Here is a 15,644-nt window from a genome sequence, read left to right as displayed (position 1 = left end):
AGCACCAGGACAAGAGTGAGGGTCCAAGCTCTGGGCTTCATTACCTCCAGCTCCACCAACGCCTGCTTCCGGTGACTCAGAGGCCTTGCCTCGGCGTCGGAGATGAGTAGGCCAAGCTGACCTAACTCCACCAACCCATGCTGCTCCTGACACTGCCCTACGGTCCTTCAGTAGCTGCTCCCAGGTCTCCATATCCTGCGCCTGCCCCTCAAGCTGACCCCCTGCCTCCAGCTCTGCTGTAACTCTCACACTGCAGCGGCAGGAACTTCTGTGGCTACTTGCCACCTGGACCCTCCCCGCCTGATACAGCAACAGCAACAGCAGCAGCAACAACAACAACAAAGCAGGAAATTAAAACCTACGTCCCCTGCCTCACAAACTTCACACAGTCTCAGCCCTACAAGTGTCCTACGGGTCTGCTCAGTCAGAGCCACCTATGTTAACAACCCCCCCCCCCCCGCGTCTAAATAAGGACCCCATTTCCTCATCTTCCATCCCCCCTTTAACTTGCTCCAATTTGGCTCTGCAGCCTACCACTGTTGAAAGTGCTGCTGGCACACCCGCGCCCAGAAACACCTTGATAACAGACACACAACCTACAGAGCTCTTTCTTGGCGGACCAGGATGCGGGAGCTCTGTAACACTCCCTGAAGTCACACTCCTCCTACACAGTCCTCACCTACCAGCCCTCTAAGTGCTGGAGTTCTCATGGGTCAGCACCGCCTCTTGGCTCTGTATGTACTCCCTTGGCACCACACCCACGGAGACATGCAAAAGCCCAGCCCAGCAGCCAGGGCACAGCCTACGTGGGTCTCTTCCAACCATCCCCAGTGCACCCACAGTTTTGCTGGGAGGCGCGGCAAAGCCACAGCCTTTCCTCACCTCCCTCAAACCTGGCTCTTCCTACCGCCCTGCTCTACTCCAGTAAGCTACAGCCTGGAACTGTTTGGGAAGAGGGAATTCTCCCTGTCCAGCTCCATGGCAGCCCATCCGCACTGGACGCTGTCTCCAAATTATCCGCATTGTGTATCCATCCGCCTGTTCCCCCTTGCTCCCCAACCCTCGCGGCTCCAAGGTCTACCCCCCCTTTCTGCAACTGCCTCACAGACAGCTGGACTCCTGTCTTGCCCCCAAACGCCTACTTCACACACATATAAAGCCCACCTTAGTCCATTTGGGCTGCTCTAACAAACCGCCACACTCTAAGCAACAGCCATTTACACCTGACAGACCTGGTGCTGGGAAATCCGGGATGAAGGCGAGCTAGCAGATACAGTGTCTGGAGAGGGTTCCCCTTCCTGGGCTACAGACAGAATCTTCTCCCTGTGTTCTCGCATGGCTAACTCTACTGGGCCTTTGTGTGTCGGTGTGTGTGGGCTCGGCGTGTGCACACATGTATGGAGGCCAGAAGCCGGCACTGGGATGTCGTCCTCAGCCACCTCTGTAACTTAAGTTTTTGAGGCGGTCTCTCAGTCAACCTGGAATTTGTGGATTCAGCTAAGAAGCCTCAGGATGCTCTTGCCTCTGTCCTCTAGAGCTGGGGCACAGACGTGCACCCCATCTGGCTTTTATGTGGGTTCTGGAGTTCTAAAGTCAGGGCTTCGTGCTGTGCAGCAAACACTTTACCCCTAAGCCATCACCAGCACCTCACTCAGCCCCACTTATAAGGGCACACTAAGCCAAGAGCTCTGCCCCACTGGTCAAACAACCCCTTAATACCACCACTTTCGGAGTAGCCTTCACCATTAAGAGTCGTCGGAGACACGCAATCAGCCCAAAGTCCCAAAATAATCTTTCAAGTCCAAACTCCTTAACTCACCCTTTGCTCTCAAAGGCCCGGCTACTGCTTTCCTTAGCATACAGTGTCCCACCAGAGAGCCTAACCCACGCCATCGCTCTATGGAATGCCTCTTGCATCCCCAAGCACCAAGCCGCCCCAGCCAATACTCTGGACCTCAGGTCAACTTACTCCTTCCTCAGAAAGGGACAGTCAGTGTCAGCTGATTACTGTCTGCCTCTTCCACAAACCGACTTGGAAATGCTGTGAAAACAGACCAGAAAAATGCATGTGCGTCCTGTTTACCACTGCACAGGTCCTGGCATGTAATTCACAACCAAGCTGCCCCGGAGTAAGTGGGTAAATGAATATATGTGAAAGTACTCTCTCTACCAAATACCAATGATGGATAAAATACATTGTATCTCTAAAAATGAAGCAACGTCACTTGAGAGGGGACCACCTTGTCATTCGCTGACAAACTCAAGCCTGTTAAAGAACAGATGACTCGTTAGTGTTTATTTTAATCCCCCCAAAAGTGATTAAGTCACTGAGCTTCAGGAAAAACGGCCAAGACTTCTGCTTCCTTTTATCCACCTAAACTCAAAATTAATGTCATTCCAACAAAGCCTTTTAATTGCGGAATTTAAAAATTCATACTCGGTTATCGTATTCAATATTTTAAATTTACTACGGCATCTATCATTTGAAAGAGGCACAGAGATAAAACCCGCACCTCTGCTAAGTTAACCGGCACCAGCCCTTCCGAGGGCGGGGTGGCAGGCAGTGGGCTCCCCTTTGCTTTCACCAACAGCTAGCACTTGGTGTTGGCATTGGCGTTGGTGTTGGCCAGTGCCCGGCAGGCACCTCTGTTCAAACAAAGATCATCGCTGCTGGACTCACAAAGGGGTTTCTCAGGAGCCTTCCATCTGGTCTTAGACTAGCCTCTCTCCTGGTGACAAATACATGCTCTCTTGCTCATTCATATACAGGCGCTTTTCTCTCAAGCTCTCCTTACTTAACGCCTTTTAATCTCCACAGTTAGGGGGTAGCCTCTTCTCCTTAGCTCCTCCCTCCTGCTTATCACTAACCTGGTTTACATTTACCTCAGTACTAGAGAGCTGGAGATGCGGCTCAAAGACAAGGCCCTGGGTCCAATCCCTGGCAGGCATTGCAAAACAGAATCAAAAAGTGCGGAAGGGAGGTAGGAAGCCTGCCTCTAGCTACTACGTCATCCTTGCACACATATGGCATTCTCCCTGTCACTCACAAACAGCCCTTCATAGCTTGCAGCCTTGACTGAGAACGCCTTCAGAGCTCAGTGAGCAGAGCAACATTCATTGGGTACATTGGTGGTTTTTTGTTTTTGTTTTCCTTTAAATTGCAAAACTGGTGGAGTCCTCAGCAATGATCTGCTTCATAAAGAACTGGGAGGTTGCCGGGAGCAGTGGCGCACCCCTTTAATCCCAGAACTTGGGAGGCAGAAGCAGGCAGACCACTGTGAGTTCGAGGCCAGCCTGGTCTACAAAGTGAGTCAAGGACAGCCAAGGTTACACAGAGAGACCCTGTCTTGAAAAACCAAAAAGAAAGAGGAGGAGGAGGAGGAGGAGGAAGAGGAGGAGGAAAGAAAAAAAAAGAAAAAGAACTAGGAAGTTGCCGGGCGTGGTGGCACACACCTTTAATCCCAGGATTTGGGAGGCAGAAGCAGGCAGACCACTGTGACTTCGAAGCCAGCCTGGTCTACAAAGCGAGTCCAGGACAGCCAAGGCTATATAGAGAGACTATCTCAAAAAACCAAAAAGAAAAAGAAAGAAAGAAAGAAAGAAAGAAAGAAAGAAAGAAAGAAAGAAAGAAAGAAAGAAAGAAACTGGCAGGTAGGGAAGGCGAGATGCCTCAGCGGGTAAAGCCGTTCAAGCCTGTCAACCTGAGTTCAACCCCAGAACCCACATAAAAAACGCCAAGAAGATGCGAGCACCCAGATGCAGTGGCGGACATCTGTAATCCCAGCATTCTCATGGCAAGTGGAGGGGGAGACAGGAGAATTTCCTAGCAGCTCTCCAGCCAGCTAGCCTGGAGTACGCAGTGTTGAAAAAACAAGAGAGATGGTGCATCAACAGACCGGAAGAAGGGAACCGCTCCCCATCGTTGCTCTCTGGTCTCTGTAAGCACATCGCGCCACCAAGGCATGCGGCGCACACACAGAGGCCACGCATTTCTTTTTAGGGAGAGGGAGAGAGAAACTGAAACTAAGATGCACATTCCAAGTGCTGTGTCTAACATCCTCACCACCACTAGGAATCAGCAAAGCAGCTGAGGAATCAAGGGCCCCAGTGGCTGGCCCAGGGTCTTTTCACGAGAATGTGGTCACTGCTGTCTTCAGCACAGCAGCAGGGGTGGGGGTGGGAGTGAGGGGTAGTTTACTCAGCTGATATTACAGACTCGCACAACCCTATCCAGAGATATCGTAAGTAAAAGCAAAGGGCAATATAAACACTAAACCCTCCGAGAACCTGGTTTTCCTGCCTGTTCTAGGCACAATCAATGCACGCACGCCGGCTGGTTTTATGACAACTTGACACCAGCTAGTGTTAACGGAGAGGACGCCGCCTCAGTTGAGAAAATGCCTTCTTAGGGTCAGGCTGTAGGCGGACCTGTAGGACGTTTTCATAATTGGTGATTGACAGATTAGTGAACAAAAAGCCCAGTGACGGGTATAGGGCTCCAGCCCAGAGCTACTCACACGGCCCAGCCCCAAAAACTAACACAAGTTGCTGGTCCTGCCCCAGGCTACCCACCAGAACGGGGTGGTAATAATGCAACTGCTGAAGTCACCACACACAGTCACAGCACACGGAGAAATCATGTAGTTACTGACTAGGCTTCCTCCCAGCTGGACAGCTTTTATAATCTTGTAAAGTGCACTTCTGAAGGCTTCTGGGGGTGGGGAGTGGGGTGTGTGGGGGGATGGAGGGGTCATCACCAGCCTGGCAAGATATGCCCATTGGCCGAACAGCTGCACGGATGTTACTCAGCTGACCAACTCTCTTGAAAATAGTAACTTTTCTGCAAACGTTTTATCTTGAGGTAGAGTACAGGACTCTACCCAGCACACTTTCTGGCCATCAGCTTCTCTGAGGCTTCAAAATCACTGTATCATGGAGACACAAGGCTGGTTTTATGGCAAGGTCTAGCCACCACAGGCAAGCATTTTTGCCTTCTTCGTCATCTGTTCTTTAGAACAAGCATGATTTTGTCACTGTCCGTCTTTTCCAGATATCAATAACGAAATGATCACTGATGCTTCCAAGAAAACTAACCCCGTGCCTACAAAAATATGTACTTTAGTTGATCAGAATGAAATACATCAATAAAAATGATTTGTTCCTTTCTGAAGACACCTCCTTATGAGCAACTATACCTTCAGTCAGAATAGTTCTGTCTCAAGCTGGGTCATACAGACGACAAAGAAAAGACCTGGCTATACTCCTGAGTTCCCACACCACGGTGGCCCTGCCTGTTGATTCATAAAAATAACCTACCTGATTTCCTTCCTTCACAAATGTGCAAAGGTTTGTCCATTGGTCATATTAGTTACTTGCACGAAAGTCCCCAGTTAGACCTGCTATCAGGCCACAACTCAGGAGGGCTGGGCAGGGGAGGAATGCCAGGAAGCTACACACAAAATTAAATTTCATACAAAGAGAACAGCAAATCACTGAATGCGTAAGCCTGCCTAACAAAACCAGAGGGTGTCCGGTTTCAACCCTAAGAACAAATTTGATCTTAATTACTGAGAAGTTCTTACAAGTGACAAGGAAGTCACAGCTTAAGAAGGGCCGGCCTCCTAGCTGCTTGATAAATTAGTTTCTCAAGACTAACCTTTTGGATACCAAAGAAATACATCACACGCATGGCAGTCAGGAAAATGCCAGTGTTGAAGGGGGTGAGGCAAACGGCTACGCAGTCACTAAAGTGACATCTCTGCATGCTTAACAATATGCTAAATATGAAAAAAATAAAGATTAAATTTAAATACAGAATTTAAAGAAGTTTTGCCACACGCTGCCAAACGTGGTGAAAGTTGACATGTGGATCTGTCACCTTAATTAATTCCAGTTTTTTTTTTCCCAATTCCCTTCCCAGCAGTACTTTCTCTGTGTGAGCACACGCCTGTGCACATGCCTGTGTGGGTATGCATGCCTGTGCACACACAGAGGCCAGCAAAGGACAGCAGGTGTCTTATCTCACTAAACCTGTGCTCGGCTGGTGGCTTGCGAGCCCCAGCAATCCTTCTGCCTTCTTACCAGGTACTTGGTCTCTGAGCCTCATGTGTGTACAGCACGGTCTCTTACCTGCTGTGCCCTGGCCCCAGCCTCGGCAGGACCATATTCTTTTTTATTCTATTTCCATGGGGACAGGAACTGATTCTGGTAGAAGTCCACAGCTCCATTTCTGGCCTGTGCGTTCGGAGTAAAGGTGTCACCCATACCTAGGGACACCAGGACTGGGGTTCCTAGTAGGATATGGGCAGCAAAGCAACGCGCACACACTACGTCCCTTACCAAGGAAACAGCGAGGCTGCAGATGCTAACCCAGGCCAAGAACCTGACTCTGCTACAACCATGAAGTCTATAAACTGTAACACCCAGACATGCTACAAAAGCCCAAGGAACCAGTGGTATCTGAATTACCAAGAATATTTTAACCTCCAGTTTTTGAAACTGGCATTCTGACGAAACAAGCTCCGTGCTCCGCCGTAATGGATTTCACCAAGAGAATCTAAAACTGTCGGCTGAATACTTCTTCACCACGAGTTTAGCGACCAATCTCCTCCTCATAAAAAATGTCTTCCCGAGTCTTTTTATATGGGAAATTAGATACATTTGCAGCTTCCTGGTTTTTTTTAATTGCTGCTCATCCATAAAGTACAAACTTGAACAACGACGCCTTCTTCAGCCACTGACTAGTACACACGTCACACTAGGGTCTGGATTTTGGGGTGGGGCGGAGGGGGGGCTGGGTAGAACGAGCGGAGCCGAAGAACATTTTTCGCGGGGGGGGGTTGGGGGGGGGGTGGGGGTGGGGGGTTCATTTTCCATATCAAAATTTCATTATAATCAAACAGTTTCATAAAGTTTTGATCCCAAGGCTGGAAGAACAAAAACACCCTTTACGAATGCCTCTCTAGAGAGGCAGCCCAGAAAAGGCTGCCTTTCCACCCCGCTTCCTGCTCCCCACAAAGTGTCAATCAAAGCTGATGACTTCAGGCTTACAGAATGAATAAAAGGAGAATTACGTTGCATTATTATTGGTAAACTCAGATTTACATGGGTTTCAGGCTCCCTGGCTTAGTCACTTGGGGTTGCCATGACAAAATACCGTACTTCACTCTTATTGTTCTAACGACTGGAAGTCCAAGATCAGCCCTGTTGACTTCCGGTGAGGGCCCTGGTCCAGGTTTGTAAACTGCCATCAACTTGAACGGGGGTGGGGGTGGGGGTTGGGGGGGAAGCAGGCTGCCTTAGTTAGGGTTTCTAGTGCTGTGAGGAAACACCATGACCAAAAAGCAAGCTGGGGAGGAAAGGGTTTACTCAGCTTACATATCCACACTATAGTTCATCACCAAAGGAAGTCAGGACAGGAACTCAAGCAGGGCAGGAACCTGCAGGCACGAGCTGATGCCGAGGCCTTGGAGGGGTGCTGACTACTGGCTTGCTCAGCCTGCTTGCTTACAGAATCCAGGACCACCAGCCCAGGCATGGAACCACCCACAGTGGGCTGGACGCCCCCCCCCCACTGATCACTAATTAAGAAAATGCCCTGCAGCTGGATCTCGTGGAGGCATCTCCTCACCTGAGGCTCCTTCCTCTCTGAAGACTCTAGCTTGTGTCAAGTTGACATACAAAGCCAGCCAGCACACAGGCCCTCTCTGGGGTCCCTTCCTAAGGGTACCGTTGCCTTTGATGACTGTTCACGAGTGCTCAACCTTCAAGGTCTAGTCGCCTGCCACGAGCCCCAGCTCCAAATACCATCACTTTGGAAATAAACTGTTCAATGTAGGAGGTCTAGAAGAGACAGAAGCAGTCCATCGCCATCCTTTCGAGAAACGTTATCCGACGCCATGCACAAGTGGCTTTCGGTTTGACATAGGACAGGCCACCCACCCCCAGGCACTGGATCTCTGAGAGGTAACTGCACCTGAGCTATAGCATCTACTGGACCCAGGAGGTGGAGGGGATGGGGGGGGGAGAATCAGCATCTCAAAGAAGCTGAATTCCACAGCAGACATGCAGAAGCCGCCCTGTCAAAGGTCACCCCAAAACAGCACAGGCTATTGTCACTGCTTTTAGCTGTCACAGGCTATTGTCACTGCTTTTAGCTGTCACCCGCTATTGTCACTGCTTTTAGCTGTCTACCGGAACTAGATGATAAGAACCCTACTGCTCTGGACAGGACACACATTGGTTGAAGACAGAGAAATCAAACTGAAACTGACCTAAGAGTTCCTCCCTGTTAACTAACTAGCGTTCACAGTGCCAGAAGGTTCTATGCAGCCCACTAGAGGAGAAAAGCCATCAATGGTATTACCCAACAGTAAACTCCTCATGTTATATACTACCAGCCCACCAGGCCAGATGTGCCCCTGGGAAAGTAGTGGCCTAAGGTTATGGAGATAACCAACTGTTCTTGGGTTGGATTTGAAGCAAGCTCCGCAGGAGGGAATTCATGACTGATACTGTAAGCCTGGTCAAGAGCCCATGGTGAGAGAGGTGATGGCCCTAGCGGGGGAACTTCTACTACTGTCTTGTTAACAGGCATGTTACCGAACTATATTCTAAATATTTGCGCTTATGCATATAGATTAGTGCTACCCTTAACCCTGACCACAGAAACTTCTCTCTGCAATAGCCAGCAATTAATGCAGAGACTCACAGCCAGTCAGAGTCCTGAGAGTAAGTATTGGGTGCTCAGCCCTAAATGGGACATCGACGTCAATACTTGTCCCCTCCAAGACCCAGAAGATATCTCAGAAGAGGAGGACGAAAGAATGTAAGAAGTAGAAGATGAAGCCGGGCGTGGTGGTGCACACCTTTAATCCCAGCACTCGAGAGGCAGAGGCAGGCGGATCGCTGTGAGTTCGAGGCCAACCTGGTCTACAAAGTGAGTCTAGGACAGCCAAGGCTACACATAGAGACCCTGTCTCGAAGAAAAAAAAAAAAAGAGTCGAAGATGGGGAAATGTGCTGTGAAATGTGTCTTCTGGACATGACCGGGCCGCTGTGCTCACCAACTGCTCACTGCAGCTGTGACAACCTGCACAGGATCAAACCAACGAGTCCCGTCAGCATGCCGAGCGGCAGCACTAACTGCTCTCAGTGGATTGTTACCAAACATAAAAGACAGAGGAGATGAAGGAGGGGGGCCTGATGGGGGGGTGGGGGGGGTGGCAGAGGCCTGGGGAAAGAAGGGAGGAGTTGAGGTGCATATGACCAAGACACACTGTTTACATGTATGAAACTGTCCAAGAACAAATAAAAGACAGTCCATTCAATATAGATTAGACAGACAGATGTTAGATACATTTTAAAAAATAAGGGCGGCGGGGGGGGGGCCTGCCCAGGAATCAGATGCCACCCTACATGTATAACAAACATCATAGAAATTACTTTGAAAGGGGTAGAAGTAGAAGCTGTAGATACAATGCATGGATGGGGTACTAAGGAGGTACCTCGGACGGTCCGAGAACTCTTCCCAAGCACAGATGAACATCACCTGACAGATAAGATGCCAACGTAAACCCCTGATGACACGCAGCACTCTGCTGTCACTACAGGTCTCAGGTTTCCCATTCCAATGAGGGTCTCTGAATCCGACCCTTTCCTCATCACTGTGACAAAGACACCTGACAGAACCATCTAACAGGAGGATGCATCCGTGACCCTGGGAGAGCCATGGAGGTAGGACCAGCTCCAGCCTGTGAAAGCTCAAACCTCTTGCTTCCGTCACAAATCAGAGAACCGCCCTCTGATACGACACACCCAAAGGTGTGCCTCACAGATGTTTCCAGAGTGCCTCACTCCAACAAGGTGACAACAGAAATCTGTCACCAGGTTATTCATCAGGTTAAGCATCACTGGACAAGAGCTCCTGAGCATCTTTGAATCTATCTATCTATCTTTGAGTCTATCTATCCTCGTGAAGAAGCCCCATGGACATTAACGTAGGTGCGAGAAGAAAAGAGCTACACCGCCAGGTTATCACCTTTTTTTTTTAATTAAAATTTGTAATTTTTAAATGGAAGTTATTAAAAAAAAAAAGCCTCAACATCAGCAAGCGTGCCTTCCACACCCCAGCCAGTTACAGCAGAGAACGCATTTACTTCTCAGTGGCTTGGAAAGCCTCAGAAAGGCAAGAATAAGTGCCCAATGTACACACAGTCATCATTATTTAGACTTAAGGCCCATCGTTCCGTGGATTATGACGGCAGTAATACTAAATGCCTTTTAAAAACCATTTAATACCTTCTACAATTTTTATGGTACATCACATTACAAGCTTATTCCCGTGAAAGAAAATTGTCTACATTCTAACACAGCTACACATAAAATGAATAATTGATAAGAGAGGCCAAAGAGCTCGGAAAACCTAGAGGTATCGTACGGATGATAAAAAAAATAATGTAGACAGACACCCAGTGCTCAGAAACCCAGCAGCTCTCCAATAAAAAACAATCAGGGAAGTTGGACAAATGCCTGCGTGGCTGACTTCCTCCAGGGAAACCGCTCTGAAAGGTACTCTGCTCTACCCTGGACAAAAGGCGACAGCCTCACAACAAAGCCAGCCACTTGGGAGGTTACAGAGCACCAGGCAGCGGGGAGGGGTGCGCGCGCGTGTATGTGAACGTAATTCAGCCTTTGGTTTCTAGGGCACTGTTACACACACACCTGGGGCTCTCTCGATGACAGAAGGCGGCACGGGTCTCACTTTGAGAAGTGCCCAGTGACCACTGGGGACCCGAAACACCGCACTCTATCCACTGGACTCTTTAGCAACCAGCCTGAGAGAGTACAACAGACTGACATCTCCTCTAAGAACTCCTCCGTCCTGGAGCTCGGAGGAAGGGACTAATATGTCACTGTCCCAGCTCAGTGAAATATTGACTGGAGTAAGTCATACATTTCAACGCAGATCTTTACCATATCGACCATTTCGCTTCCACCGTTTTTATACGGGACATCGAGCGGTGCCGTGAAAAATTATTTTCGCATAGACTTCAAAACAACTCATCATTTTGCCCCCTCTCTGTCCATCAAAGGCTTTACAGAATCAAAACCGGGGTGATGATGCTTCTAAAATCTGCCAGTACATCCTTCCCATAAGTCACTAGCACGAGCTGTGGTTGGGCCCAGAGACAGTTTTACACGCTCCCGATTACACGTTCTTGCCCCTGCTACCGGGGGGTGAAAATAAATTGACTATCTATTAAACCCCCGTCATCATGGACCCAGTTTGTTTTTTAATCCCCTGAAAGCCCTAAGTGCTCTGCGGTTGTCTCTACCCTTACTCCACAATTCCTTCTCTTCTTCCAAGACACCTTTCTTCTTTCCCATTCAAACACCGGACATTTGTCCTTAGGCAGTTTATAAAGAAACCTAAGGGGCGCACTGAAGACTAAGCTCCAAGAACATTAGGAAAAGTACATAAATGAGGCTAAGCACAGACATGGGAGTGGCCACAGACAGAGCCTCCCGAGGAAGAGTCAACCAACCCAGACAGGTCTTGAACTTGATTGTGGGAAGGCTGCATCCTTCCCGCCCTGGTGGCCTTAATCTACTACTCTGCTTCCAAAAGACCCAGTCTGCTCCTCCTGAGCCGTGACTACCAGGTGGGGCATTACGAAAAGTGGAAGCCGGCATATGCAGCCGATTTGCCTCTTTTCTGGAGTCACCTGTGTAGATAGAGGATAAGAGAGAAAACAAAGCTGTTTCGTCTCTTCCACATCATCTCCGGAGGGGTTCCCACTGGCGGCGAGAAGACTATGGAAGCCGCTGCTATGGTTCCAACGTGCGGAATGTCCCCTACAGGCTTATGTTTTGAGCACTAAAGTCCACAGTTTGTGAAGTTATTTTCAACAGTGTACAGCTCTCTCTCTCTCTCTCTCTCTCTCTCTCTCTCTCTCTCTCTCTCTCTCTCTCTCTCTGTGTGTGTGTGTGTGTGTGTGTGTGTGTGTGTACAGCTTTTTTAAGAAATGGGTTTTTGGTTTTGGGGGGTTTGTTTTTGTTTTCAAAGAAATGGCATGTACCTTTAATCCCAGCACTCAGAAGGAAGAGGCAGGTAGATCTCTGTGAGTTTGAGATCAGCCTGGTCTATAGAGTGTATTCCAAGACAGCCAGTGGTACACAGAAAAACCATGTTTTGAAAACAAAAGAAAGGAAGGAAGGAAGGAAGGAAGGAAGGAAGGAAGGAAAAAGAAATGGGGTTTACTAGCAAAATGGGTCACCAAGGGTGGGCTTTAAAGGTTATACCTCCCCACAGGCGGCTTCTGGTCCCTGTGATGTGAACAGACACTAACTACCTCACACTCCCAAGGACAGAGTCACCCTCAATGCCACGCCATCCCTGCTACGATGGACTGAAGCCCCTCTGAAATTGAGAGCTTAAATAAACCTTTCCTCCCATAAGCCATTGCTGCCAGTTTGGTCATAGCACCCAGAGCCACTTCAAAGTCTTCATTCTGCATTCCTGCCTTTGGCTTTGAACACAGCCCACCAAGAGACTAGAGACCCAAGCAACAGGAACCGCACCATCCACGCCCTGATGTCCAGCCCAGTCTGGTACCAGCTTCCCAGAGATGAACTCAACGGACAGAGATGAAGTGTGTCCTCCTGACGACAAGCGGCTAAAAGCATCCCGCTTCTCAGCACAGTGAGGGAAAGCACTGCTTGGTTCGCATGAGCGCCACTTGGCACACTGACTTTCCCAAGAAACAACCTCCAGAGCCATCCCACACACGCCTCTGCTCTCTCTGGAAAGGGCTGTGGCCTTCATTGCACGCGCTGGTGTCTGCAGGCTAGCAGGCTACTGTGAAACACATGGGACTCACAAAGGCAACAAGGCCCAGGGCCTCAGGACCAGACTGTGTAACAATTACTATGCTTCTACCATTGGCTCTCTTTGAAACTGAAGAGACGGGCACAGGAGGAGCTGGCGAGAGATGCCACAGTGGTTCACGGCACTCACAGCTCCTGAGATAGGCCCAGACTTGGTTCCCAGCACCCACATTAAGGCTACCCACAAATGCCTGTACACTTTAGTTCTAAGGACTCTGACACCCTCTTCTAAAGTCACCTGTCCCTACGTACAAGTGCATACGTACGTGGTGCATATAAACACATGCAGGCACATACATGTACATAAATATGTAAGTCTTTAAAAGAGAGATACGATTATCAAAGAATTAATTAAAACATTATTTAAAAGAGGGGGAGATGGGAAGATATGGTACTTCATTATAATTTTTCCCTTTTCCATTAATGACTAAAAGGGAAGATGAATGGTTTTTTTTTTTAAAGAAACACTCAACAGCCTGTGACAGGAAGCAGGATGTATTGGAAAGATATCTTACCGTAAGGATATTTAGTATCTAGCTTATTTTCTGCTGTTCTCCTCCATGGCAACAGGTCATCGCTGCACCCGTTAGGCATTCCGTTGTACCCGATCCCAACAATCTTGTTTTCTGTATTTACAATGCAGGCTCCAACCTAGAGAGAAACATTGCCCAAAGGTCTGCTAAGTGTGAGGAGCAGGTGTGGCCCTGAGGAGGCAGTGAGTAACTCACAAGCACAGGGGACACCCCACACAGTGTGACAGAGTTACCCTGCATTTGTTTTTAAGTTGCCAAGTATCAGTGTTTGGTTTTTCACTAACCTGTCTTTTGTGTACATCTCAGCAAGATCATCCTCCTACAAAACCGGTTTACCTGGGAATTTGGATCCTTGCTCCTTTGTGCCGACAAGAAGGCCACCGCCATGAAATACTCAGGCCACTCCAGGTAGTCATCCCGTTTTTTGCAGGAAATGTCACTCATGTTGGGTTTAGAAGTCATATGCCACTAAACATTGAGAAGAACCGTTGTCAATCTGCTTTCCAAGGAAATGCATCAGCCTAAACTCTGGGCAGCTTCAGCTGTACTTAATAAATTGAAACCCCAAGTCCCTAGACGGAAGGGAAAAGGTCCTCATCTTAAAAGAAAATTAAGAAATACATTGTTTGAAAAGTCCTGATTTGGCCAGCCAGTGATGGTGCACACCTTTAATCACAGCACTTGGGAGGCAGAGGCCAGCCTGGTCTACAAAGTGAGTCCAGGATAGTCAAGGCTACACAGAGAAACCCTGTCTCAAAAAAAAAAAGTCCGGATTTGTCACTTATAAATTTCCAAATAAATCGTGTATTGCCTGACGTCCTATAAAATTTAAGTTACTATGTACGGCCTACCAAGTGTCCCCTCCTTTACTTTCCCTCTATGAACTGGAGTTGGAGGGGGGGGGTGGATAGAAATGTGTAATATCTAATGGATTCCAGACACCTTTTCAATTTCTATGTATCATCATTCGAGCCTCATTTCTAGCTAAAATAGGCACTACCGTCGCATCTTACAGCCTCAAGAGTACTCAGGAAATTTGCCTCCAAGCCCAGTACTTTGTAATAAATAAATAAATAAATAAATACACAAATAAATAACAGTATTCGCAACCAGGCCAGTTATGGAACTAACCGAGTGATTTGACCCTTTCCTTTTTGTCCCTCCAAGAGATTAATCAACTCTGAGGACTGAATCAAATTGAGGTAAGGGTGGGGTCGGTGAGAAAATGCTAATACCGAATCCAGGTTCCCTAGCTTGGGCTTCGAGGCCAGGTCTAGCCATGGTCTCTGCAAGGGGGAAAGCTTGAGGGGGTGGGAGGAAGCACAGAACTTCAGCTAAGAGAGGCCCTTTCAAAAATAAACTAGGGAAGGAGTGCCCATTCACCGAGAAATTGTACCCTGGGGATTTTCCAAACTTCCCCTTCAGACTGCGGTCGCTACTGCTGTACAGGACAACATCAAGCAGCGAACAGGCATGTATGAAGAAGCGTAATTAGCCAACGACCCTGCTCAACTGGCTTCCCGCCTGCTTTAAGGTTTGGAGGGGGATGGGAGGGCTGGGAGAGGGGGCGCATTTCTCCACCCAGGGGTGCCCTGTGCTTGCTCTTTAAAAGTTCCCTGGGGTTCTGTACCCACCCACGAGCGGCTTCAGCACGAAGAAACTGAGGCTGGGATGTCACCAGTCCAGGGAGGAAACTGCTCCACCTCAGCCCGGACAGGACGCACAAGTCCTGGAAACTCCCCCAACTCAGCTCCCGGTTCTCTCAAGCCTCCATCCTCCCCCACCACGTGGGCGCCGGAAGAGACTCGGGGAACACCCTCCCCTCCACCGCGGCGACCCCGCGAGTGGCCGCCCACGTGCAGGCTGAGCACAGCACGAGCCGTGGGGGGGGGGGGGGATGCGCCCAGCCGTCCACTCCGCCGAGATGCAGGCCACGTTTCCACCGTCCGCCGCCTCCGCCGCCGCGCGCGGGAAGTCGGGAGGGAGGCGGGGCCGGCGACGGAAGGGGCGGTGGGGAGGAGCCCGGCGTGTTCTTCCACGCGGTCACGACCCCAGGGCGGCTCTGGTCAGCGGTCCTGGCAGGGACAGGCTGCAGGCTGCCCGGCACGCGTGGAGACAATGCGTGTCCCGCTGCAGTGACCTGTGCAGTTTGCCCTGGGCTTTTTTGCACTGTACAGGCGTGGGCTCAGGACAGGAAGGGACAGTGCCGGGCCACACCCTTGGG

At 49.4% G+C, this 15,644-nt stretch overlaps 1 protein-coding gene across 1 annotated transcript in view; it reads right to left on the bottom strand.

The window, feature by feature from the left end:
• DCTD (dCMP deaminase) overlaps positions 1 to 15,394 on the bottom strand; it is a 30,467-nt gene extending 15,073 nt beyond the window's left edge. Inside the window, exons 1-3 of the mRNA XM_084760389.1 lie at positions 15,055 to 15,394; positions 13,757 to 13,888; positions 13,403 to 13,538 (exon numbers count right to left, since the gene is read on the bottom strand). Of these exons, the coding sequence (XP_084616515.1) occupies positions 13,403 to 13,538; positions 13,757 to 13,882 (262 nt within the window). The 5' untranslated portion in view covers positions 13,883 to 13,888; positions 15,055 to 15,394. The remainder of the gene's footprint in view (positions 1 to 13,402; positions 13,539 to 13,756; positions 13,889 to 15,054) is intronic.
• Positions 15,395 to 15,644: the final 250 nt, after the last annotated feature.

The sequence above is a fragment of the Acomys minous genome (genome assembly GCF_964271855.1).
Source record: "Acomys minous genome assembly, chromosome: 15".
Taxonomy (NCBI): domain Eukaryota; kingdom Metazoa; phylum Chordata; class Mammalia; order Rodentia; family Muridae; genus Acomys; species Acomys minous.
Note: the sequence above shows the minus strand (reverse complement) of the source record. Positions and strands in the feature narration are given on the sequence as shown.